This window comes from Durio zibethinus, chromosome 3 (genome assembly GCF_047325235.1).
Source record: "Durio zibethinus cultivar Kanyao isolate XHJ-2024 chromosome 3, ASM4732523v1, whole genome shotgun sequence".
Taxonomy (NCBI): Eukaryota; Viridiplantae; Streptophyta; class Magnoliopsida; order Malvales; family Malvaceae; genus Durio; species Durio zibethinus.
The window spans coordinates 2,817,148-2,842,566 of NC_143164.1; the positions used below are offsets into that span (position 1 = coordinate 2,817,148).

At 36.6% G+C, this 25,419-nt stretch overlaps 4 protein-coding genes and 1 pseudogene across 8 annotated transcripts; 4 read left to right on the plus strand and 1 right to left on the minus strand.

Annotated features, from left to right (window-relative positions):
* The first annotated feature begins 1,833 nt into the window (after nt 1-1,833).
* On the plus strand, nt 1,834-6,129 carry LOC111300185 (L-ascorbate oxidase homolog). Its single transcript, XM_022895859.2, has 8 exons — nt 1,834-2,135; nt 2,230-2,339; nt 3,409-3,679; nt 4,356-4,458; nt 4,575-4,920; nt 5,020-5,385; nt 5,480-5,558; nt 5,673-6,129. Exons 1-8 carry the CDS (start codon nt 1,998-2,000, stop codon nt 5,883-5,885), a joined length of 1,626 nt encoding a protein of 541 aa, XP_022751594.1. The 5' UTR covers nt 1,834-1,997; the 3' UTR covers nt 5,886-6,129.
* A 698-nt stretch (nt 6,130-6,827) lies between these two features.
* On the plus strand, nt 6,828-11,364 carry LOC111300285 (T-complex protein 1 subunit beta-like). Of its 4 annotated transcripts, none has more exons than XM_022895953.2 (12): nt 6,828-7,109; nt 7,383-7,439; nt 7,563-7,619; nt 7,786-7,851; nt 7,951-8,062; nt 8,295-8,423; nt 8,957-9,028; nt 9,266-9,381; nt 9,553-9,629; nt 9,766-10,251; nt 10,328-10,643; nt 11,036-11,364. In XM_022895953.2, exons 2-12 carry the CDS (start codon nt 7,434-7,436, stop codon nt 11,180-11,182), a joined length of 1,584 nt encoding a protein of 527 aa, XP_022751688.1. In that variant the 5' UTR covers nt 6,828-7,109; nt 7,383-7,433; the 3' UTR covers nt 11,183-11,364. The 4 variants fall into 4 exon arrangements, with proteins under 4 accessions (XP_022751688.1, XP_022751751.1, XP_089614171.1 ...); XM_022896016.2 differs by having other exon boundaries at nt 7,081-7,109; nt 7,383-7,476; XM_089758045.1 differs by lacking the exon at nt 6,828-7,109 and having other exon boundaries at nt 7,118-7,439.
* A 120-nt stretch (nt 11,365-11,484) lies between these two features.
* LOC149519517 (uncharacterized) lies at nt 11,485-12,770 on the plus strand. The gene is made up of 2 exons (XM_089758047.1): nt 11,485-12,111; nt 12,274-12,770. Exons 1-2 carry the CDS (start codon nt 12,013-12,015, stop codon nt 12,577-12,579), a joined length of 405 nt encoding a protein of 134 aa, XP_089614173.1. The 5' UTR covers nt 11,485-12,012; the 3' UTR covers nt 12,580-12,770.
* Nucleotides 12,771-13,163: 393 nt separating this feature from the next.
* On the minus strand, nt 13,164-17,034 carry LOC111300573 (uncharacterized). The gene is made up of 12 exons (XM_022896233.2): nt 16,804-17,034; nt 16,489-16,708; nt 16,199-16,399; nt 16,039-16,109; nt 15,790-15,952; nt 14,901-15,494; nt 14,434-14,814; nt 14,244-14,319; nt 14,102-14,165; nt 13,730-13,865; nt 13,476-13,589; nt 13,164-13,396 (listed from the first exon to the last, which is right to left on the minus strand). Exons 1-12 carry the CDS (start codon nt 16,911-16,913, stop codon nt 13,331-13,333), a joined length of 2,196 nt encoding a protein of 731 aa, XP_022751968.2. The 5' UTR covers nt 16,914-17,034; the 3' UTR covers nt 13,164-13,330.
* A 3,519-nt stretch (nt 17,035-20,553) lies between these two features.
* Nucleotides 20,554-23,871, plus strand: LOC111300517 (rop guanine nucleotide exchange factor 1-like; annotated as a pseudogene). The gene is made up of 5 exons (XR_016340759.1): nt 20,554-21,069; nt 21,548-21,664; nt 21,766-22,304; nt 22,661-23,014; nt 23,375-23,871. The product of XR_016340759.1 is annotated as a rop guanine nucleotide exchange factor 1-like (transcript).
* Nucleotides 23,872-25,419: the final 1,548 nt, after the last annotated feature.

The window sequence follows — 25,419 nt, forward strand, 5'->3', positions numbered from 1 at the left end:
AGGGGTGATGAATTTCATTTGTTTAGTTACTTTATATAGGCTTTTTATCTTAAAGGGTATTGAAATGTGGAACTGATGGTGTATTTGTAACGTGGTAGAATTATAAACTATGAGCAGAAAAGATGTCCGAACACCACATTGTGCACGGTGTGAGAATAGGGTGCTAGCCTTCCACGCCTTTTGCTGTAGCGGAGTTGACATCTGTACTTGATGCGTGCTGCCAAATTTGCACGTGTGTTCTTGGACTCTTGTCAATTTCGTTAGCCTATTGCAATGTTTGTATCCTGCACAGCTAACGTTATCCTGTCTGTATGGTATGAACATAACACACCTACTAATTGCGGCATCTAACGTTGTCCTGTCTGTATGGTATGAACATAAAACACCCACTAATTGCGGGTCGATTGGTCCTACCAGCCTGCTCTGATTAAAGAGCTATGATACACTTGGCTGTATGTTGCTTCCAGTTCACCAAAGCAAGCCGCAATGGTAGTTCATTGTCCGAAGTCACTAGAAAGGAAAAGTGAAAGTTATGGTGACATCTCTTTTTAGTGAGCAATCTTTAAAGTCTTTTTGTTTGAAAGGCGTAGCTAATCCTTTGGTTTATACGAATCAAACAAAGATTTGAAATGATCCATCAATTATAGCAATTTTGAAATGAGACAAATGTTAATAGTTTGAATCCAGTAATTTGTTGCCACAAGATTGTCGCCAGTCAGGGGTAAGTTTTCAAAATGAGTTTGCTGCTTTTTCCTTTCCTCCACTCAACCTTTTTTACCTGCTAACTTCAAACTCCCTTTACTCTCTTCTTCTGCAACTAAATTCAAATTTATTCTTTATTTTTGCTTTGATTGCTTTTTCTTCTAATTAAAGTTCATTTGAAAAAAAAAATGAAATTCTAGATATTCAAGAAATGCAAGGAATGCTCCTAGCTTGGAGGCTCCAGGTGCCATTTTATCTTAACTATTACTATTTACTATTACCAGCTAGTAGCTACTGCTAGATTATATAATCCAATTTGTTCAATTAGCTTAGCTGGCATTTTATTTTCTCGTTTCAATTTTCCTAACGGATAAATTTATTGTTCCTCGATTGAGGTTCACAGCAACTTGTTTCTGCTACAATAAGTAATACAATTCAGAAAATGAGGATAGCCCTTATGGTCTCTGGACAGAGTAAAACATTCTGTAAAATATATGAAAATTTGAACTAATAGTACAATTAACAGGCCGATTTGAAATCTTTCTACAGTCAATCATCGATTTTGTTGTTTGCCAGCTCTAACAATGTAGCCTCCATAACAACCATCAACTTAGTAGTAGTAAAGCAAGTCACGATACTACCCCTTGGTTGCTGCAATCCATGAACTGGTAAGGGACTCGTAGAGTTATCTTGTTGCCCTTTATTACAAATATAAATGCTTGTGAATAGTTTCAGAATCAGGAGTACGATAAATAGTTAATTCATGCTTAGGCAGAAGAAACCAACAAGGCCTTAGATTGGGTCATTCAAACAGAAACAGCAGTAAATAGAGGTAGAAAAGTAATGTTAGATCTTAAGGGGTCCCTTGCCTTTTCATTGCCTGTTAAACCTGATCTTCACATATATGCAAACAACAGAACAAAGCACCTACCAGCACCACCCACACCTCCACCTCCCATATTTTGAAAGATAACCCATGTGAGAGACAAACACATTCACAGTTCAACTAGTCAGCTAACATAAGGACCCCACCACCGACACTTCAATTTTTCTTTTCCCAAATTTTCCTTTTTTTTTTTTTTATACCATACGGCTTGGCTTAATTACACTTCCACACATCACTTCCCCTATACCGCACTTAAATATTTATTGCGCCATTCCTCATCATCACTGCTCCTTCTCCTCCCAACCTCTTATTTTAAAGTCTTTATCTTATTTTCTTCCCTTTCACATTCTCTACACAAGCAACTAAGACCCAAAAAAGGACGTCTCTCGTTTTCTTATTTACTTCCAAAATGCGGCTTCACTTGGAAGTGGCATTGTTTTATTCCATAGCTTCTCTTTTTGCCATTGCCGGGGCTGAAAATCCCTACAGATTCTTCAACTGGAATGTTACATATGGTGATATTTACCCTCTTGGCGTTCGTCAAACGGTGAGCCTTCAATAATCTGACTGGTTTTGATTGATATATAGTCGTTGTTGGTTTATATGAAAACGATGCTCATGATTAGTTTACCTTTTGCCAGGGTATTCTCATCAATGGGCAATTTCCAGGGCCTGATGTCCTCTCTGTTACCAATGACAATCTCATTATCAACGTGTTTAACAGCTTAAACGAGCCTTTTCTCCTTTCCTGGTAAGATCCAATCATCCGTTGTTTTCTCCACAAAGATTCCGCCGGAAACTTTTTACGCCCCCTTTCTTTTCAATAGACGAATCTACCCCCACTATTATCACTGCCATAGGGGGACATATCTGTAATCTATTGCCATTATTCTGACTACCATCTGCCTTGGTCGGTCACTATACAACTTACTTTTATTCCTTTAGATTTGTACATTATTGTCTTCTTTTCTACCTTGTTAAACGTGGGCGCTAGAGAAAACATCCACGTGTTGATGTCATGGCAGAGTTGGCTTTAATAGACCCGATTCATTTCATTTCATTTCTTAATTATTTTAAAGATTGTGCACGAGATTGTTCGTGGTATTAGTTGAGCACATGCGCAATTGTGCATCGTTCTCAGTGTTTGCTGTTAAGTGTATAACTAAACAAAGTCTCCGCTTTGCTGTAATTAGAAAGCGAATTAAGAGGGACAGCATTTAACTGTTGAATTAATTGGAAAAAGTTGAATCTAATGGTCGTTAATCTACCTAATTAAAACCCACTAATCATCCATGATCCGAGTGGTCCATTTTTTATTAGCTGTCTCCCACACCTAAAAGATATGGGAAGGTGCTCCGGTGGATTAGGAATTTTTGGATAGAGATATGGACCAAGAAAAAGGAAGATATTGGTCTTATCATTTTTATATATTTTGTTAATCCGGAAGTTATTTGACCCGTCTTAAAAATTCCTTTTTATATGTTCCTTTTATGAAATCTGACATACTAGTGGTAAAAAATTTTGCCTTGGCTAAAAGATTCATTTGCAACCAAAATGTCAGACTCTCAATCGAGTACTATTGGATAATTGTGTTCTTGTTGTTGAATTGAATTATTGGTCTATTGTAAAGTCGAAAAAGAGTAAAAAGCTGTACTGCTACAACATTTGGGTTGGAGTTTAGCATCTCAAAGCAGTGAACTTCATGAAAGATACAGTTAAAAATTGGCTCGTGAATCGTGATCAGACTGCACATTGTAAATCAGCAAATACTAGTTGTTGTAGTTCTTATTTGTAGCTTACGTCGAAACTGTAAAATGTAGGAACGGAATCCAACAGAGGAGGAATTCTTTTGAAGATGGTGTATATGGAACAACCTGCCCTATTCCACCAGGAAAGAACTTCACATACATTCTACAGGTCAAGGATCAAATAGGAAGCTTCTATTACTTCCCCTCTCTTGCATTCCACAAGGCCGCTGGTGGTTTTGGAGGGATCAGGATCCTTAGCCGATCACTAATTCCTGTCCCTTTCCCAGATCCTGCTGGTGATTACACTGTTCTTATTGGAGATTGGTACAAGTCCAATTACACGGTAATCATGCTACATTTTTCAAACCCTTGGTATATTGAAATTTGCTTGCTTTTAGGTTGAAAAATGCGTGCTATTCATAACTGTGGTGGTGTGCGGTATACAAAAATTTAACATGGTGGGATCACCGGGGATTGGAAATGTGGCGGCAACATAACGGCGTTGGATAAACGAAGCAAATGGGCCTTATTTGGCTATTCGATAATATGGCTCTTGTGCCTTTTGACACCTAGATTTCCTAACTGGCCTTTTCTTTGTCATTTCCTGCCGAGTTGAGACTTGGGAGTTTATTCTGATTTAAAAAGCAGAAAATATTGCTGCCAATTTATTATTTTCTCTCTCTCTCTCTCTCTCTCTCTCTCTCTCTCTCTCTCTCTCTCTTTTTTCCCTAATGATGAAGCATTACTCTCAAATCTCAATTATCCAAAAACATCAGCATATGATAGTTTCCTGGGATGCTAAACTTAGGTCCCATCCCATAGCTAATTAGATGCTCTTGTCATGCATTCAAACATGTAGCTCGCCATCTGGGCGCAGCGCATGTCAATAAAGTTTTCCTGAGCTCTGTTGGTGGGATAATTAATTTGAAGTATACCAATTGTTGCATAAGATTTTGATTTTATTGAAGTCTGATATATAGTCTAGTCGGGCTAATAAGAAATTAAATGTGCTTTTGCAGGATTTGAAAGCTCATCTGGATCGTGGTAAGAAGCTACCTTTCCCTGATGGAATACTTATCAATGGTCGGGGACCTGGGGGTGCCTTCTTCAATGTTCAACAAGGTAAATTGCCAGTCTAGTATTAAAAGTCAAATCCTTCTTCTGTTAAGTATTTTCTTCCTTTAGAAAAGGGAAAAATGTGATTCAAGCATAAACATGTTTTGCATCATCTATTGCAGGAAAAACATACAGGCTTAGGATATCAAATGTTGGATTGCAAAATTCTCTCAATTTCCGCATCCAGAACCACAGGTTGACGTTGGTAGAAGTGGAGGGAACACACACTTTGCAAACTACCTACTCTTCAATAGACCTTCACCTTGGTCAATCATGCTCTGTTTTATTTACAGCTGATCAGCCTGCACAAGACTATTACATTGCGGTCTCCACTCGCTTTACCAACCCGGTTCTCATCGGTACAGCAACTCTTCATTATAGCAATTCTGCTGGCCCTGTCTCTGGTCCTCCTCCTGGTGGACCTACCATCCAAATTGACTGGTCTTTGAACCAGGCCCGCTCTATCAGGTATATTCTCAACCAACATATGACAAGCTGCACAAGCTTTCTGGCAAACAACACGTTATTATGTGTTCTAATCTAATTATTCACATGTTTCTGTTTCAGGACAAACCTTACAGCAAGTGGACCAAGGCCTAATCCTCAGGGTTCATACCACTATGGTCTCATTAACACAACCAGAACCATCAGGCTTGCAAATTCTGCAGGGCAAGTTAATGGCAAGCAAAGATATGCAGTTAACAGTGTTTCCTTTGTTCCAGCGGACACTCCTCTGAAACTTGCCGACTATTTCAAAATTGGAGGAGTTTTTCGCATTGGAAGCATATCCGATAATCCTTATGGCGGATGGATATACCTTGACACTTCAGTTATGAATGCTGACTACAGGGCTTTTATTGAGATTATATTTCAGAACAATGAAGACATCGTACAGAGCTGGCATCTTGATGGCTACTCTTTCTTTGTTGTTGGGTAAGCACATCATTTCACCTAAATAATCTAAAAGACATAAGCTTGGAATTATGCTGTGCTGATATGTTGGTTTCTCAACCATTTTGAAATGCAGTATGGACGGAGGGCAATGGACAGCAGCTAGTAGGAAGGGATACAACCTGCGTGACGCAGTTTCACGTTGTACCACTCAGGTAACAAATCAACCATCTTTCTTCATTTAGATCATCTTAAAATTCACTTTTTCCAACCAAAAGAGATCGACCAAGAAGAACAAGATAGTAATATTTGATAGGCGGTGAATGCAGGTGTATCCTAAATCGTGGACTGCCGTTTATGTGGCACTTGACAACGTAGGAATGTGGAACTTGAGGTCGGAGTATTGGGCAAGACAGTACCTTGGACAACAGTTTTACTTGCGTGTATACACAACCTCAACATCACTCAGGGATGAATACCCGATCCCCAAGAATGCACTCCTCTGCGGTAGGGCAAGCGGCCGAAGCACTCGACCCCTGTAAGTTAGCATAGAATAAAGAATCCAGAGTTGGGTAGAGAAAACCTGTCCAACTTAGGTCGATGAAGATGATTGAAGAGTAGAATTTTACCTCCTAATCTTTTTACTTGGGCCATTAAATTGTGCTTATGTGAACTTCGTAGCATGTATTAGTAGACCTCAGCTCGAGGTCGCAAATTCTTTCTTACTATAGATTTGTATTCCCATTGTTCTAATTGTTCAAGTTTCAACCATTTATTATTATTTGAGACAGCATTGTTATGTTTTTCTTAATCAAAAAAATTTAAGCTTTGGCAAGAATTCAGCCAAATTTTTTTGTTTCTAATGGAATATGGGCTTCAACTTTCAAAATTGTTGATAGAACTATTTTGAAATGCAAGGAGCATGGAAAATTCAACAAAGTTAAAAGAGCAGCACTTGAACCAAAATGAAACAATCTCCCGTTTCCAATTTATATCAAGGATTCAAAACTTTCGCAAAGACATCGGATACTAGAATTCAAATGTCAAATTTGTGGAGATTTTGAGGTTTCAATTTCTGTTCTTTTTTTTTTTTTTAATTTAAATACTAGTAAGTAGGAACATACAAAAGAATGTTGAGTGTTAGTTAAACTAATCTTGTAATAAGATCACATATATTTTTTTTTAGGAAGGGAAGTTCAATGTACATATGTTTTTGAGTTGTAATAAAAGTGAAAAATAAATTAATTAATTAAAATAACACAACACCGAGAAAATTTCATGGGATTAGTGATTCTGGATCCTATGTTAAGCTTGAACAATGTTGAATTTTGGTCCAAGTTATGGATCATGCACAAACTTCATGGGCCTTTTAGGACTTAGACTAAAAGCCCTTCAAGAGAATTTCATTAATTTTCATGTCCCTCTCTTCTTCTTAATTCGCTAGTCTTCACTTAAGGCCTTCAGATACAAATTGAATAAATATGGTAATCCCCTCAGATCATGCTTATCACATCTTAAGAATTATCCAATAATACAATCCCACGTGTAATCTTAAACCGCTGACACAGATTAGTAAAAAAAAGTCAAATCAATCTGCGGATACCAAAAACACAGAATCCAAAACCCTGGTGAAACATCTTATTTTGTAACAATCACAGTTTATACTAGAGCAAGCAAAGGCCCGAGGCAAAACCCAAACCCTGCTTCTATTTCCTCTTCTCGGCGGGATCTCAATTTCAAATTCTCTTCATCGCGCATAAGATCAGGTAATAACTTAGTCATTTCAACGATTTCTAGGGTTTCTGAAACTTACGGCTTTATTTCGCTTTTCACTTTCATTTTTCGCGGTTATGTTACTGTTTTATTCTGATTAGTTGTGAAATGAGGGAATGAAGTGAAAAATGCTGAACGTAACATTTTATCGGCTCATTATACAAATTTAGGGTTTATTCAGCAGGATTTGGGGTTCGATTGTTTTTATATGTTTCGTTTTTCGTTGTTGGATTAAAGATACTGCTTTTTTCTTTTTCTTGATTCAGGTGTTTATTTGAGCACCAAAGCTCGAGCTACTCTCGTCCACGTTCTTTTCCATGGCGGTGCGTTATTTGCCTACTATTACCTGTTTTCAGTTAGGTAGATTTATTATTTTTTTATACTTTCTTTTGAAGTTTTTTTTTTTTTTTTTTTTTTGCTTATGCTTTGCTTGGTAAATGTGATAGATTGGAAAAATTCTTAAAGATGACGCTAGTGAAGAGAAGGGGGAGCGTGCCCGAATGGTATGTCAATTTAATTTATAATTTATATACATTTAATGTTGATAATATGGTTTGAAGGAAAAAAAAATACTACTTGTTTGGAATTCTGTGATTATAAATTTATTGCATTCTTGCTATTTTTGGTATCTTTTTTTCGATAACACATGATGTGCGTGCTCTTTATCAGGCATCATTTGTTGGGGTAATTGCAATTACTGACTTGGTTAAGACAACCCTCGGACCAAAGGGAATGGTAAGTTTTTCTCATTGCGTATACAAATTAAAAGACTCTAGTAACAGTTCTTCTCTACTTTAAATTGTTGACTTTGTTGTTGGTGAAATTATCTGGCAGGATAAAATTTTACAGTCAACAGGCAGAGGACATGAAGTCACTGTTACAAATGATGGAGCTACCATCTTAAAGTCCCTGCATATTGACAACCCAGCTGCAGAAGTCTTAATCGGTATCCTTATAATGGTTTTCATTTTATTGACTACACTTTATGTGTAAAATGGTTGATTTTTTGCAACATTTTAAAAACTTGAATGATTTTGATGAAAATTTTTTTGGTGCACAAGACTACATCATACATGATGGAACTGTGAATGGTTCAGTGAGCCATGCTACCATAATCATTGGTTTTATGTGGAAATATTTTTTATATTAGTAGATTATAACCTTAATACAAAATTCAGACATATCAAAAGTTCAAGATGATGAGGTTGGTGATGGGACAACTTCTGTTGTTGTTCTGGCTGGAGAGCTTTTAAGGGAGGCAGAAAAGCTAGTGGCAGCCAAGATTCATCCCATGACTATAATATCAGGTTCTTTTGGCCTCATGTACCTTCCTATTATTCTTCTTTTATGCTACTTCTTGCATGTCATGATTCAACCCAGTTTTAATTTTTTATAATATATATTTTTTCTTTCCACTAAATGGTGCATATATATTTTGAGGTTTGTATGTGGTATTATTCCAATGGCATTAAACTGCATTGAATTTAAGCTTGTTATCTAGGTTCCGTATCTCTACAGCATTAGCAAAGGTGTCAGGGATGTTAACAGTGTCATTCTTTTGTGTAATATTTTCTGATTTGCTTCTATCATATAAAGATGAACATGAGATTTAACTGTTAAATTTTAATACTTCACTCTGTACTCCTGATAAGGTTAAACTTTTCAGCATCATATTTTCTATATTATTTGCTCAAAATTTGTTTCTGAACTTAATTGCAGCATCATTGCATTTGTATCTAGAGTATATTTGGTTTTATCTCTTATCTTGTATTTTGTTGATGTGCCAATTGCCAAATAAGTTCTGTTTCTAAGTTTATAACAATGTATGCTGGTTTTATAGGTTATTGCATGCCAGCTGAATGTGCTCATAATGCTTTGTTACAGAGGGTTGTGGATAACAAAGAGAATGCAGGTGAATATTGTTGGATATGAGTACATTCATTTTATTTGTGTATGGATGTATGATACCTCTATGGCTCTATGTTTTGTATTATTTCCCTAATGTTTCAGTTTTTGTTACTTCCTCATCGAACTTTCTTTAATGTCTTTGACTTGATAAAATCTGTAATTGACTTCTTCTTGCCATTAGAATTTGTCTCTACCCTATTGTAGTTGTTTCTTATGCACCTGGCATTTCTGAATTTTGCAGAGAAATTTAAGTCAGATTTGATGAAAATTGCAATGACTACATTGAGTTCCAAAATTCTTTCTCAGGATAAGGAGCATTTTGCACAACTTGCTGTGGATGCTGTTATGAGGTTAAAGGTGATCATTTTTCTGCATCTAACATTTCAATATTAAAGATAAGTGTTTCAACGCAGTTTGATTTGGGAATTGTGTTGAGAATTCCCCTTTCATCTGTTCTATTACTTCAATTGATTTTTTTTTTCCATTTTTCCTTATCAAGTTTGTATTGCATGCTATTTGAAACTGCAGGGGAGCACAAATTTAGAGGCCATCCAAATTATCAAGAAGCCTGGAGGATCTTTGAAGGATTCTTTCTTAGATGAGGGGTGAGTTCTTATGAGCCTCTCATCCCCTTCAATGTTAATTTAATAGTTTTCTGGTGGGATTGGCTAGGTCTCTAGTATGTCAGCCTTTCCCATATTGTGATTTTTATTGATTTAAACTTAAAATTTATGCTCTCAGATTTATTCTTGACAAGAAAATAGGGCTTGGACAGCCAAAACGAATAGAGAATGCTAAGATTTTGGTTGCGAATACTGCAATGGATACTGATAAAGTGAAGATATATGGTGCACGTGTTTGTGTTGATTCAATGTCTAAGGTTGCTGAAATTGAGGGGGCAGAGAAGGAAAAGATGAGAGAAAAGGTCCAAAAGATCATAGCACACGGGATTAACTGCTTTGTTAACAGGCAATTGATTTACAATTTCCCTGAAGAACTCTTTGCAAATGCAGGCATACTTGCAATCGAGCATGCTGATTTTGATGGGATAGAGCGTCTGTTTTTGGTAACAGGTGGTGAACTTGCTTCAACCTTTGATAACCCAGAGTCAATTAAGCTTGGACATTGCAAGCTTATTGAAGAAATTATGATTGGTGAGGACAAGTTAATCCACTTTTCCGGTGTTGAAATGGGACAGGCTTGTACTGTTGTGTTGAGAGGTGCAAGGTATAGTATTGCAGTATCTCCTCTAGCTCTCCTTGATATTGTTGCATTGTCCATGAAATGCTACTGTTTATGCCAGCCATCATGTGCTGGATGAAGCTGAAAGGTCTCTGCATGATGCCTTGTGCGTACTGTCTCAGACAGTCAATGATACTAGGGTATTGCTTGGAGGTGGATGGCCTGAGATGGTAATGGCAAAGGAAGTGGATGACCTAGCAAGGAAGACTCCTGGGAAGAAGTCTCATGCTATTGAAGCTTTCTCACGAGCGCTTGTAGCCATCCCAACAATTATTGCTGACAATGCTGGTCTGGACAGTGCAGACTTGGTATCTCAGCTTCGGGTGGAGCACCACAAGGAGGGATGCAATGCAGGGATTGATGTCATCTCTGGATCTGTAAGTGCTGAAATTGAATTATTTTAAAAATCAAATTAGAATCTAATGAATCTATTATGTATTGTTTGTTTGAAGATGGCTTGGATTTGTTTCTTTGGCAGGTGCATATATGTCCTATCTATAATTTCTTGTTGCATTTTAAAAGATATTACCCTTAGATTATAGTACACCTGCTAAGATATGCTTAGCACGGCTACAGACTAATGGCTCATGAACTTTTTATAAAGAGATTCAATATCTTGGGAGTAATAATCCTAATGTATAGATTCAAATACTGATATGGTTTATGGCCTATTCGGTAGAGAAGACAGGGTATGATTGTATTCCACTAAACAACATCGAATCCTTATAGTTTTTCTTCCTTGCTGTGGCCAATTTGTTTGTTTCAACAGGTTGGAGATATGGCTGAGCTAGGAATCTCTGAATCCTTCAAAGTCAAGCTAGCTGTATTGCTCTCTGCAACTGAGGCTGCTGAGATGATTCTTAAAGTTGACGAAATCATTTCATGTGGTCCAAGGAGGAGAGAAGACAGAATGTGAAATGACATTGTCAAGGCACATTTGTTGTAATTCATAACTATCTTGGCATTTGCTTCTTGCTGTTGCTGCAGTATGGTTGAATCCTAGAACTGAAGTTTTGACTGAAAATGAAAGCAAACTGACGTCTTTCTGATTCCGTAATCGTACTATTAATGATAAATTTTCTATAGCTGGTTGAGTTGCATTTTTTTTTCTTCTGCTTTTTATTACTTTTATGCTGAAAAGATAATAAAGATCATAAAGAATTGGAAGCCATCATTCCAATTAAGTAACTAGTCAAAGCATTCCCCAACAAACATAAAGAAGTGGATTGTATTATTACATCCTCGGAAACCAACATTCACCCTTAGAAAAACGAGTTAAACTAGATCACAATAATAAAATATGCACACATTTGCTAATTTAAGAATCATGACGGTAGCATCATCTTTATTCTTTAGTTTCAATAGTCTTAACAAAAACTATATGATAGATTGATAAAAAAAACTGTTATCCATTTTCACGGTAAACATATTTTACGAATTAATCCACAATCTACTTACAAAATGGGCTGTTTTTATTAGTTTTTCAGAATTGGCGCATGACATCATGGGGCCATGGCACTCTACGTTTTCTTTGCTTGGTTTTGGGCTTTGGAGGTCCAATCGGCGAACATTTGGCTTATTCTTCCGCGATTTTGACGGTCAAGATTATGTATTGAAGTACGTACGTACGAATTCAGCTGTGTTTGAAGTTCAAACTCATCTGAACTAATAAACACTTCGCTGGTGACTGCCGCCATCTAAACCAAACAACTCTCTTTAAAACATTTCGCTAAAAGCAGTTCGGAAATGTCCAACATGACCGAATCCGAGCAGGTTAGCAGCTCAGCAGCAGTGGAGAGCTACGACCGCTCCTTCGACACGGATATGCTGCTTCTCAACGTCGCCGTTCGTTCCTTGCCTTATTACGTCGTCCAGGACCTTCTCGTTTGATTTTTACCCACAAATTACCCAGTCCAAATCCATTCTATTATTGCGTTTACATTTGAGTTTGATAAACTACGTGAAAATAAACCAATTCGGCTTTTTTTTTTTTTGTCTTTGTTTTAGGTATGTTCGGGATGCCTCCTACGCCTATTCGGCACCGAGGAGAATATTTATTTCCATTCCTCGCTTTCGCAATCAATGCTCGGTTCAATTCTTGAAGAAGTAACTAGTCTTAAATCAGAAGTGGAGTTTCAATTCTGCAGCGTTTGCTTAGGTATATTACAATTCAGTTACTGCGAGAATGCAAATGATATGGCTTTAGCCATTGCTGTGTTAGTGAAGCAAGAAGGTCATCAAATTGATGGCTTTTCTCTTGAAGGTTATGTACGGCCACTTATCTTACAAAATGAATCCGCGCTAGCCTCTTAAATTTCCCTTGGACCAGAAATAGCATCTGATATTTATATTATGGTAAAAATATAACAAGGGGGATTAGCGGAATGGACCAATCACCCGACGCCGCCCATATTATATATGGTAAGGCAAGCGCATTTCTTTTATGTGTCTGTGTAATTTAGAACAGCCCATATCCTTGTAAATGGCAACGGGCCCATTAATGGTAAAGCATGACAAAATTAACATTAGCTTTTAGCTTCATGGACCAACGCAGCTCATACGTAGCACACAGATCGTTTAATCTATCTGGCCCATATGATGGTTCACGCGGCATGGTCTAGCGAAGCCCCGTATCATTATGGTAAAAGAAAAGCTTCAGGCGCTGGAAAACGCCTCTTTTTGGACATTTGATAAAACATGGATATGAGGGAAGGAAAATGGTAAAAACTATAAAGTTTCACGCTTTGAAAACCGGCTTATTTGGACAACTAATAACACGTACGAGGGTATTCTTATAGATAGGAAAGAACCATGAAAATTAGTATGCTCATTTCCAATCCTAACGAGATGAAAATTAAAATAAAGATATGACGGATATGCTAAAATGGCTAGTGGAGTTTAGTAAGCACATTTGTTTCTTAATTTGAACTTGGGATCAATAATTCCTTCTCGTTGAACAAGGAAAAAAGAATGTTTCTTGAACCCTTTTGCAAGGAATAATAAAATAAAAAGAAGTGCATGCAATAGAATACTTCCCGGCAGGCATTTGATTATCATTCCATCACTACTCAATCCAAGATGCACCCAACATCTTAGCCATGAATCCATATCGGTCAGCAGCTTCATCAATCTGCCGCACACAAAGCCAAAGGCCAATATTACATGGTCTAGCAATGAATAAAAATAAATAAATAAAATCTAATGCATACCATTTTCTGTGTTGGAAGTCCAGCTCCATGTCCAGCCTTGCATTCAATGCGGCCTATAATTGGGTTGGTCTGGGGGCTCTTCTCTAAGCTCGTGCATAGTACATATTGCATTGTCTGAGAAAGAATACAACACCAGCCTTGCACATGAGCTAAAATACAGTAGAAGGGTAGAAGAGAAAATATGTTTGGGGAGCTTCTGGGTTTTGATATAAAGATGGGTGAAATATATGAGAATTGATGATTCAAGGACTCACAGCCAATAACTTCAATGAGTGTAATGGCACAACTCGATCATCATGATCAGCAGTCAATAGCATGGTAGACGGGTACTGCAATGGCTGATCAGGGTGCTGTTCCCATGGTCTTCGTACATTATGTAGTGGCGAGTACCTGCAAAAGAATAAGAAAAATTGAAAATTGTGTAGACAATAAATAACTTTGTTTAAGCTTTGTTTTCACGTCATCTGTATTTTAAGCTTTGTTTTCTCCCTCGGGTGGGGAAACCATTTTTACATCTCTAAGTTCAACACCGATATTTGCCAATAGAAGTCTGATTTAAATAAATGTGTTACAAAGCTAGTGATTTGATTTACATACAAGATTTTATACAATGGAAATTAACTCACTTGATTAGCCACTGAAATTCTTCCTCCTTGTCTGAACAGCCATAATCAGATGTCCATGCATGGCCTTCAAAACAGAATCTTGATCAGCATATAAAACTAACAGAAGTATTCCATAGATCTAAAAGATGCCGACCAAACTAACCAATGGTGAACTTGTGAAATCGCAGCATGTCCATCACACCAACATGAGCCAAAGCACAACCAAAAAGATCAGGTCTCTGCCAAAAAAAAAAAATAGCTCAATAATAAACACGTAACATAATCATAAAGGCTGAAAAAAAAATAAAAAGAGAGAGAAAGAGAGAAAATCAATCATGCAAATTTCAGTGCACCTGATTTATACAAGCCCCGATGAGAAGCCCACCATTGCTTCCACCTTCAATGCACAACTTTCTGGACTGAGTATAGCCAGCAGATACAAGATACTCGGCAGTAGAAATGAAGTCATCAAAGCAATTTTGCTTCTTGGAAAGAGCACCAGCTTTATGCCATTCCTCTCCATATTCTCCCCCACCACGAATGTTGGCAATGCAGAAAAAAGCACCCAGATGCCTTGTAAGTACAATACGAGTTACACTGAATGTTGGTGTGAGACTAATGTTAAATCCACCATATCCATACAGCAAACAAGGGTGTGATCCATCCAAATTAATGTTCTTCCTGCCCACTACGAACATTGGGATCTTGGTACCATCCTTACTTGGCACAAATACCTGAAATGGAAATCATAAGAGAACATATCAAATGCACACCATCACTCCATAGAAGTCTTAAGTCACCAAATTCCCAAAATAATCACCTGAGTGACTTCATACTCTGACCGATCAAATCCAGGCACCCTAATTTCACGGAATATCTTCATATCTGGAACCTCAGTGCCTATATTGCACTGATAGACAATACCAGGAGTAAGAAAGCTGGTAAAACCAATAAAAGCCACACTGTCTTCCCTCCGTGCTGAAATCCCATTAACAGACCCTATGTCGATTGGCAACTGATGCAGCAATGATCCTGTTTTCAAATCCCTTATTTGCAGCACATACTTCACATCACTCAGGTAACTAATAATTATTTGATTAACATTTACTGCATATGCTGACTCAAGCACATCTTTTTCAGACTCCGGGATGACATCAACCCAGTTACTTGGTTCCTTCAGATCTACTCGGACTAGTTTATATTTGGGGGCATCTTTATTAGTAAGGAAAGTAAAAACAGTGTTATCATTTGCAATGGCTTGATACTGTGCATCAAATCGATCTACTAACTTAACAAACGGGAGTGGGCCATTCTTTTTCCTGAAACCTTCAAGACCTTCAGGAAGTGAGGACATATCGCAGCAGTATAGTTTGTTGACAGGGTCACAGCTCTCCTCAGTAGACAGGAGAAGATACTGCACAACAAGATTTAAAAGAAAAAAATGAGAAAATACAAAATTTGTTCTCTCCTGACATTTGATAGCCAGGCTCTTTTTCAGTTAGAATAGTGAATTAGTAGTTTCATTAACAGCATTTATGATTAAACCTTTAGGAAACATGAAAATACAGTGAGATTGTATTTCTTCAAGTGGGCTAAAGTTAAAAAAGTTGCTTAATGTTACCAACTGAACACAAAGAGGAAGACATGAAATCTAGAATTCCATCAAGTTGTGCCTACATTCCCATTCCCCAAATACAACATCAACTTACCTTTCCATCATCTGTGACACTACCGTCAAACAAGTGCTTAGGATTTTCAGGATCTGTCCAGCATAAAATATCTTCAGATTGATCCGTACCGAGAAAATGATAGTATAGCTCATGATTAAGGTTAGAATCAGTCTCTGTCCCAGCATCTACATTTTCCCCCTCTCTACATGATGAAAATACCATCACCTTATCTTCAATTTTCAAAATCCAAAAAGTCTTTACTCCAATTAAAACATCATTTTTACTTACTTGGGTGCCGGATAACGACTATAGAAAAACCCTTTGTTATCATGGGTCCAGCTTATACCTGAAAACTTCACCTGTGAACAAAATTAAGATGCATAGTAAGCTCAATATTCACCAACAGACATTTCAACTAATTACCACACACAAAGTTCAACTAGCTCACCCATGATAAAGTATCAGGCTCAGCTGACTTATCCTCAACTCGCATTACTTTAATCGTTACCCAGTCACTGCCACTAGAACTAAGCCCATATGCCAAGTACTTAGCATCCTCACTCACAGACAGCGTGCTCAACGACACCGTTCCATCCTCACTAAGCGAATTGGGGTCAAGCAAAACCTCTGCTTCTCCTTCCAAGCTATTCTGAAAAAACCCAAAATCAGGTCAGCTCCTGAATCAAAATAAAAAAGAAAAAAACCAACACTTTTGAATAGAATTCTTGGATTACAAACCTGGACATAAAGGACATTTTGAGCTTGAAGTCCAGTGTTGTGGGAGTAGAAATACTTGTTGCCTCGCTTGAATGGAACATCGTAACGCGGGTGATCAAAAAGCTTGGTAATTTTATCACGAAGCTTATCCTTTGCTTCGCACTTTTCAAGCACCGATTCAGTCAATTTTACCTGTTTCTGAACAAATTCCTTTACTTCCTCGGCATCAGGATCTTCAAGCCTATAAAAGAAACATCGAATAATAATTTCACAATAATTGATCTAAATATGAATAAATTAAAAGATATATGGGGAAAATTAATGAAAAAAGATAACCATCGATAAGGGTCGGCAATCTTAACGCCATGGTAATCGTCAACGACAGAGTCGTCTCTGCGAGCATTTGGATAATCTAAAGGCTCATTGAAGGCAGAAACCGAACCCATAAATCTAGCAGTCGAAAGGGAACAGACAAGCTGGAGATTAGAGAAAGGGCTGTGACTATGGCGGTGGTAGCTCTTCGGCCCAGCTGAGACTTTTAATAACAGATTGGGACCGACGTTTCTCAGACGGCCCGTAAAGCGGGGAAGATTAATAAGGAGCGAGGGGCTAGGGCTAGCGTGTAGAATCATCTAATATCAAAAAAGGAAAGGGAAAAGAAGTCGTCCACCTTGTGAACACTACTAAATACACTGCCATTTCTAGTTTTCTTTGGAAATTTTCGCCATGAAATGGTTGTCTTTGGGCCCGGCGGAAATAGCTCCTTTAAGTGATGCCGTTTTGGCATCTTGAATCTTTTTTTCACTGTTAGTAGTAGTAATTCTTCCCTGAAGAAAGAAAAAGACAGCCTCGGAAAATCTACGCTAGAAATTGGGGCTTGTCAGTCGAATCCAAGCAGAAGTTTTCAATAATAATAAAAAAAATCTACAATTCCTTTTATATGAACTTATCTTTCATTCGGACTTTTGTTTATTTTATTATAATTATTTACAAGTCAGTTGTCATATCTTTTTCTATTTCCAGTGTTAATTTACGTGAAGTGAAGTGGACAAAAAGACAAATTTGATGACAGCTTCTGTAGTTGATCAGTTTTAGTTGGTTTCTGCTTTTTTATTTTAGTTGAGATTGAGAGTAAGAATGTAAATAATATTTTAATATTAGTAAATTATTTGAATTTGATTTGAAAAAAATTTAAATTCGATTTGATTATTATCGAGTTGAGTTTAAGTTCAGTTCGAGTAATTTAATTTATTAATCGAATTGAATTCGAATATTTTTATATTCGATTTGAGTAGTTCACAAATTTAATGAAGTTTTTATATTTAAATATATTTTTATTATTTTAATTAATAAAATATTTTGACTTTAAATTCGAATTTGAATTCGAGCATAAATAATTAAACTCTTATCAAGTATATAAATCGAATTTATTTTTACATATTAATCGAACGAACTCGAATAACTTAAATTCGATTAAGAATTGAGTTCGAATTTAAAAAATAAAATTCGATCGAATTTGAATCGAATATCGAATTTCGAATTATAAATCGAATTTAAACTTAAATTTTTTACTACATCAACTCGATTGGATTACAACATAATCGAGAGTCATGTTTTGCCTTCATATATTCACAACACAACACATATAAGTGGACTCCTGACCTGTCTTTTAAGATGTGGTAGCAACTGCCAACTTGCAATTGCACTTGTCTCAAGTTTCACTTTCAAGACAAATGTTTTCAAGACTGTAAGCTCCTAGGTAATTCTCCTGCCACAGATATATACATATAAGATGAGGTGAAGACTGACTTCTAGTTTGCCTGGGCTTCCCAATCATTAAAGAATTAGAAGCCCTAATGGTGAACAAATGATTTTTCTGTTGACATCTGACAGATTCTGGCCTTAGTAACTTGTCTTAGCCCAGTTCATAAGAGTTTTTTTTTGTCCTTTTGAATAAAAATAAACTGCAATAATCTAAACAATAGATTTTGCTATCAATTTTTATTCTTTATTTCTTAAAAAAAAAAAAAAAAAGCTTAAAACTTATACAAATTTGACTCTGACATGTTTTCAGCAAGTATGATACAACTTGAAACAAAATGGTAAATATGCGTGAAGCAGAATCCCAACTAGAAAGAAAAAAAAAAACTAGTTTTCTTGTTACATGAATATTTACAACTTACCAAACGTTTTTGGTTAATTACAGTGTCTAATTTTTTTTTTTCATTTGAGTTCTTAGCCCCATCTTTTTTTCTTTTTTTTTTTTTTTGTGGGTAGGAAATCTCATATTCACGGCATAGCGAAGCAAATAGGAGCATCTCAAAGTTAGTAAGGGATTGGGGAATGGAATTACGAGGTATTACTGTTACAAAGTGTTAGTTCCGATTATAAATATGAATTAATATTTGATACATTAATAATAAATATATTTTATATATTATCAATGCTGTTATTTTATTACTAAATAATTTTAAAAATTTAGAAGCATTCAAAGATAAGTATCTTTAAATTTTTTTTCTTGACACATAACTGCCTCTTCCTGCTCAAGCTTTTGAGCAATTTCTGCCATGTCCGAACTTTTTACCTTAGTAACCCAGAACCGCCAAAAACTCATCCATTCCACAGTCTTGTTGGGCGAATTCTTCCTCCCAAATCTTGGTCTTTCCAGTTGTAGAACCACCGCAGAGGGATGAGCTACCAACAATTATGAAAAACTGTTGTCGAAAATGATGAGATGGCAGGCCTGAGATCAAGATTCAAGAGATTTCTTGTGTTGTTGGCTAGTTACGAGAAACTGGATTTGGGGATCTGATAATCTTTGATACTTGCTTTTGGGTAAGGGACGAGAAAGGCTTAGTACTTTTGCTCTTCCATTAAAGATTGTTGAAGGCCGAATGTGGTGGTTGGAGCGGTGATTAGTTGTGATTGACATGAATCATGATGGTAGCTAGGGTTTGTTTGGTTAAATTGTTTAAATTAAAGTAAAATTTTCCATTTATCTAATTTTTTTAGTTATAATTATAACTATGAATATTACTTTTATTCAATATAGTAATATTCACTTTTACAAATTTTAAACTCTTAAAATTAAACAGTCGAAATTTATAAATGGATTTGTCAAATTAATTTAAAAATTTTAAGTTATGATTAAGTTTTTATAGAAAATAAAAAATATAAATTAATTTTTAAAACAATGTTCAATAATAAAATTTAAAAATATTTATTTATGAGGATTTTTAATTTTTTAAATTTTTTATTAATGAAGTGATACTATTTAATTAATTGATAATGTATGTCAATATATTGTGTATTAATCTTATAAATATTGTTAAATAATAATAGGTGGCAGCCATCTGCTGTTTTAATTATTCAACAAAAGCAGCAACCACCACTTCTTTCCAACAAGTGAAGACTAATCTTCTTCCAAAATTAGTAAGAAAAAAAAACATGGTTGAATAAACCAATTTATATGTTTCCTGAAAGCTCAATCAAGTTACAATCAGCTCATACAAATCCTAATACTTGATTAGTTTTTTAGTCCCAGCATGAACATAAACATAATTGGAGTATATATGCCAATTCCCTAACTCACTAATGAAGACATAATTAAGTTTATATAAAGAATAATAACTGGTAATGGACCATGGACCAAGATTTGACACTATTAATGACTTCCAAAAGCAATCCTTGTCCCATTCATTTTATTTTTGGAGATCCAACTCAAACAAATCATCAAATTAAAAATCCAACCATAACATTAAAGTTGAAAAAGAAAAGAAAAAAAAAAAAAGGCAAAAACATTGCTCTGCATTGCATTAAAAGGAGACATAAAAATGGTGGGGACTCCTTAACCTACGCTTTATCTATGTACCATCCCGTTAACAACCTCAAACTAAGCTCATCCACGCAATTAAATATATCACAACAACTGTACCTCCTACGATAATGTCTTCTTGCAAAAGCAATTTCAGCACGTGACAACACATCTCCAGTTCCTTCACTGAGCGTGCTCGTCACGCTCCATGATCCAACGTGGGGCAGTCATCACCCGCCAAATAAAAACTGAAACCGCCACTGTCTTCCATTGTGGGGGACTGGTTAAAGCTAACAGCAAAATGAACGAGATAGCGAAATAAAGAAGCGGAGCACTGTCCTCCTTGAAGCTTTATTATTTGCTTTCTCTTTTCTCAACTCCACTCTACTCAGCCGTCCGTTAACCATTCCTTCACCGGAAAAGAAAACCGTACGGTCCCTTAATGCTGGCTTGGACTTGATAAAACTTTGGAATTTTGTTGAGCAATTGATCTTGAAGAATGGCTAGCGTTTCGTCTGAGGAAGATTTCAGTCAAACAAGCGAACGGTTCGAGAGTTATAGTTTGAGCGCCGACGTGAGCGAATCTGAGAGCTCAAGTGGGTTTTGTTGTAATCGTTTTGACCAGGAAGGCGGTTCGAGTTCTTTGACCTATTCGCCGCTCGCGGGACCAGAGTTCGTTGATTGTTCTAGCTTTACGGTGCGGGTTCCTGTGATGTTGCCGGTTGTTGGTGGTAGACACGTGACCATTCCTGCGAAGAAAGCAGAGGTACCGGAGACCGAAATGTCCGGTGAGTTTACTACAACTCGTGCTCATGTTCTTTTTAGCACATTCTAAATTGAGAGTTGAATTTGTCGCTTCGTTGAAGGTTTTGGAGGAAATTTTAGTTTATAACGGTGAAAACCGAAGACTTTGAGTTGAATATTTTGCTGCATTTGCTAACATATTATTTAGTTAGTGACGGTTGTTTAGAGCCGTTGCCGATTTTGATCTCCTAAAACCCTGTTTGGTTGGATAGTTTTCCGTTGATTATTTCGTTTTAACTCGATACCAAATCTGCTAGGAAAAATAGGGAAAATATAAGGCAAGAATTCATTTTCTCCAAGTTTTCTGATTTCTTCTCCTTTCTGGTACAAAGGGGACTTTTGAGCCGAACAAAGCCTAATAAAATGAGAAGATCTTCTGCAGAGTCCGAGTTGATTTTATCACTCATCTATGTTAATTTCTTTGGATTAGTTGTGTTTCAATTACTATTATTGTTATTGCAGAAGTAGAAATGATGAAGGAAAGGTTTGCTAAACTTTTGCTTGGAGAAGATATGTCAGGTGGAGGGAAAGGAGTTTGTACTGCTCTTGCCATCTCCAATGCCATTACAAATCTTTCCGGTAATTAGTTCTTATATCTGCTTTCATTTTCTGTTTTAGTTGATTTTCATTCATCATTAACTAGAAGTTGAAGTCCAAATCAATTCGGTAAATTTTTGCAGCTTCTGTGTTTGGGAAACTGTGGAAGTTAGAGCCATTATCACCACAAAGGAAGATGATGTGGCGTAGAGAGATGGACTGGCTTTTGTGTGTAAGTGATTCCATAGTGGAGCTTAAACCATCATTGCAAGAGTTTCCAGGTGGGGGAACTTTTGAGGTTATGGTGGCCCGGCCACGCTCAGATCTATATGTAAACCTTCCAGCGCTCAAGAAACTTGATGCAATGCTGCTAAGCATTCTTGATTGCTTTCATGACTCTGAGTTTTATTATGCTGATCGCGGGGTAGTTGTTTCTGATACTGATGAAATTGAGACATTTCCTTCATCTTTGTCATCTGGGAGGCCTTCTGTTAGACAGGAAGAGAAGTGGTGGCTACCATTTCCCAAGGTTCCCCCTACCGGTTTATCTGAGGATACAAGGAAAAGATTGCAGCAGTGTAAGGAATGTACACACCAGATCCTTAAGGCTGTTATGGCAATTAACAGCAATGTTTTGGCTGAGATGGAAATCCCGAATGCTTACCTGAACAGCTTGCCCAAGGTAATGAGACTGTGCTCTATAGTTTGTAAAAATTATTCCATGTGTCATGAGATAAATTGTAACGAGATGAAAATGGATATTAGATGGGGAATCCATGAGACAAATTGTGTCTAATTTTCATGCATTGTTATGTTTCTGCTGAAGGCAAAACCCTTTGGTTCAGCGACCTGAAAGTGTCATTTGGATCTGAAGTTATCTAGTTCCCACAATTATCAATTCACTATGCTGTTTGACTGATTATTTTTTGGAAACATATTATTGCTCATGCATCTCTTTGTTTCCATTTGTCTTTCTTTCTGGGTTTCAGTGTCCTAATATATTACTTTTTTTGAATGGGTTTTTTGCTTGTCTTCCAGTGTGGGAAAGATTGTTTGGGTGAGGTAATGTATCGTTACTTGACTGCTGACCATTTCTCCCCTGAGTGTCTTCTTGATTACTTAGACCTGTCATCAGAATATACTACTCTGGAAATAGCAAATAGGATCGAGGCTTCTGTGCATATTTGGAAACAGAAATACTTGAAGAGGCACTCACTTCGTGCAAAGGTTGGAAAGTCATCATGGGGTGGCAAGGTCAAGGGTATTGTTGGTGACGTGGAAAAGAGTAAGGTTCTAGCTAAGCGGGCTGAGACACTCTTACAGAACTTAAGGCTACGGTTTCCAGGCCTTCCACAGACTTCTTTGGACATGAGTAAGATTCAGCATAACAAGGTACTTCCTCTAATTAGCATGAATTAGTATTGAAAGCATTCTAGTTCTTGTGCACTTGTTTGTCTATTTTTTAAGATGACAAGTGATTTTATATTTATCCAGGAGTAGGAAAAACAATGATCTGGTTGAATATTAATGGAATTTGAACGAAGTCAAAGTTATATATAATTTGGAAGTTTATATGGAGCTAACTGTTTTGAATGGAATTCTAATTTTGGCATGCATCCTTAAGTTAAGTAGACAAACTGAGGGAGTGCTGTTATAATTTATATGGTTATTTTTTTGTCTTTCTGTCATTTGGTGAAGTGCTCTAATATGCTAAAGGTAAAGAGATCAGAATAAATTTTTTTATTTTTGTAGGATGTGGGACAATCAATTCTTGAGAGCTATTCTAGAGTCATGGAAAGCCTAGCTTTCAACATAACGGCAAGGATTGATGATCTGCTATATGTGGACGATGCCACAAAACAACGTGCAGCAGCAGAGCCAATATCTCTTTTTGACCAGGGGCGATTTGGTGGTGCTCTTCCTAAACAAAGGTGGACGTCACTGAGTCCTTTCACATTTCAACATGCTCCTTCTGGGACTCCATGTGCGATGAGAGCATCCTACTCTTCAGACGAAATAGGTGAAAGCCCTGATAGGAGGATTGCAACTCTTTAAATAATGGCAGCCTGAGAGACTCACTGGACGGCTCGCTAGAAAGGCTAGCTTTTTGACAAGCGAAAGGAAAAACTCTTCCATAGCAAACCTGAAAACCTCAAACAGATTCTGGTATGTATTACTTGTGGATTAAGACCAAGATAGCCTATAGCACCCGATGCAGCTGAAAGCTGATTTATGGTTCTGACAGGTAGTGAAGACAGATTAGATTGAATCTTGTATATATTCCTTTATGATTAGACACACAAAGTAGAGATTTTTCAGACACTCGGGGATATTAGTTAGCTGGAACTCTTTAAAGCGTGACAATTATAGCAGGAACTATTAGTAATTTTCTTCTGTTGCTAGACTGGACAGACAAGTATCTTAAACAACCAAAACTTGGCTTAGCCGTTAAGATAATTTCTACGGTTTCAAGTTGAATCCGTTTTTCCTCCTTGGACTTCCTCGTATGTATAAAACTATATATTAAAAAAGGTAGGAAACTATTCTGTCGACCCCAGGCCATATTTTCTATTTGATTTCTTAGATCTATTTGCACTAGTTTATTGTTGTTAGATACGTGGCCAAACGTATTCGTAGCATTATTACCAGTGCAAGCTCTTCAAAGGAAAAAAACAAAAAAATCCACTGCATATTTGCTTTCAACTTATGCGAAACCATTATCCTTGAACCAAGTGGAATGGAAATTGAAATTCTTTACCTCATTTTGAATTTAAAAATTGAAAATAAAAGAAGAAAAAGAAAATGAAAAACCATTGGAAGCTATTAATGGGGCGAATCAAGTATGGCTCAATCTTAGAAAGAAGAGGCTTTGGGCTTTAAAGCCACTGGATAGCCCACCCTCAAATGAACGAATGCAACGTCCCAACCAACGAACCTGCTTGGCCCAGACAGACCTTTTTATTTGTTTTCCTCGTTTTTTTGGGTTTGTAATCTCATCGAGGGGCCGAACCTATTGCGGGAAAGAATGATTTTTTTTTTTTTTTGGTAAAGCCTAAATTGAGGTGTGCCGTAATATTCATCCGAAATCTATAATTTTTTGAAGAAAATTGAGGTAGTATTTTCTTATTAATAGGAATTTTCAAACTAAATTATTTTTAAACCATAATTTTACAATCCAATCATAATGTCGAGCTGGCTTTAATATAGTAAACCAGTCTTCCTACATAATACTAATATTTAAAGATTTCTTCATTTATATTTTTTATTTTTTTTTATTTTATCTGATGTTTTCATAAAAAATTCAATAAATATAACATTAAACTGGAAGAAATTCTGTAGGTAGATCTGAACTTTTTTTTATAAAACACTTTTTTCTTTAATTCTTTTTGTGATAGAAATATGGTATTAATTCCGTGAGATGTTATTGCCCCTCTTGGATTAGGGCCCATAAGGAAACAAATGAAGGAAAAGAGACTTTACTGTTGAAAAAAAAAACCTTTCTAAGCAAGCTTTTTGCAGGAATCAGCCCCAAAAATAACCCAGAGGATCAGGAATGGCAAAAAACACCTAAACTTTTTTTTTAAAAAAAAAAACTTGTAAAAAGTAATGGTCCCCTTTGATTTTGAGTACCATTAACAATCTTTTCGTCCCCTCTTATTGAGTCGTATCCTTGACCAAAATTCTTAACGCATTGACTAAGTATAAGCAGCATATATTGTAGGTAGTCAGCTGCTGGCTCCACCACATTAACCTCAAAATCGACGATGACATGCCATGGACGAGCCACCGTGGTGCAC

Coding starts and splice junctions, on each gene's coding strand:
- LOC111300185 (XM_022895859.2), top strand. CDS start 1,998: ATGCGGCTTCACTTGGAAGTGGCATTGTTTTATTCCATAGCTTCTCTT. Junction 2,136..2,229: donor CTCTTGGCGTTCGTCAAACG/GTGAGCCTTCAA, acceptor ACCTTTTGCCAG/GGTATTCTCATCAATGGGCA. Junction 2,340..3,408: donor GAGCCTTTTCTCCTTTCCTG/GTAAGATCCAAT, acceptor TGTAAAATGTAG/GAACGGAATCCAACAGAGGA.
- LOC111300285 (XM_022895953.2), top strand. Junction 9,029..9,265: donor GGATAACAAAGAGAATGCAG/GTGAATATTGTT, acceptor TGAATTTTGCAG/AGAAATTTAAGTCAGATTTG. Junction 9,382..9,552: donor ATGCTGTTATGAGGTTAAAG/GTGATCATTTTT, acceptor TTGAAACTGCAG/GGGAGCACAAATTTAGAGGC.
- LOC149519517 (XM_089758047.1), top strand. CDS start 12,013: ATGTCCAACATGACCGAATCCGAGCAGGTTAGCAGCTCAGCAGCAGTG. Junction 12,112..12,273: donor TGCTGCTTCTCAACGTCGCC/GTTCGTTCCTTG, acceptor TCTTTGTTTTAG/GTATGTTCGGGATGCCTCCT.
- LOC111300573 (XM_022896233.2), bottom strand. CDS start 16,913: ATGGGTTCGGTTTCTGCCTTCAATGAGCCTTTAGATTATCCAAATGCT. Junction 15,953..16,038: donor AGTCGTTATCCGGCACCCAA/GTAAGTAAAAAT, acceptor TTCATCATGTAG/AGAGGGGGAAAATGTAGATG. Junction 13,866..14,101: donor GAATTTCAGTGGCTAATCAA/GTGAGTTAATTT, acceptor ATTCTTTTGCAG/GTACTCGCCACTACATAATG.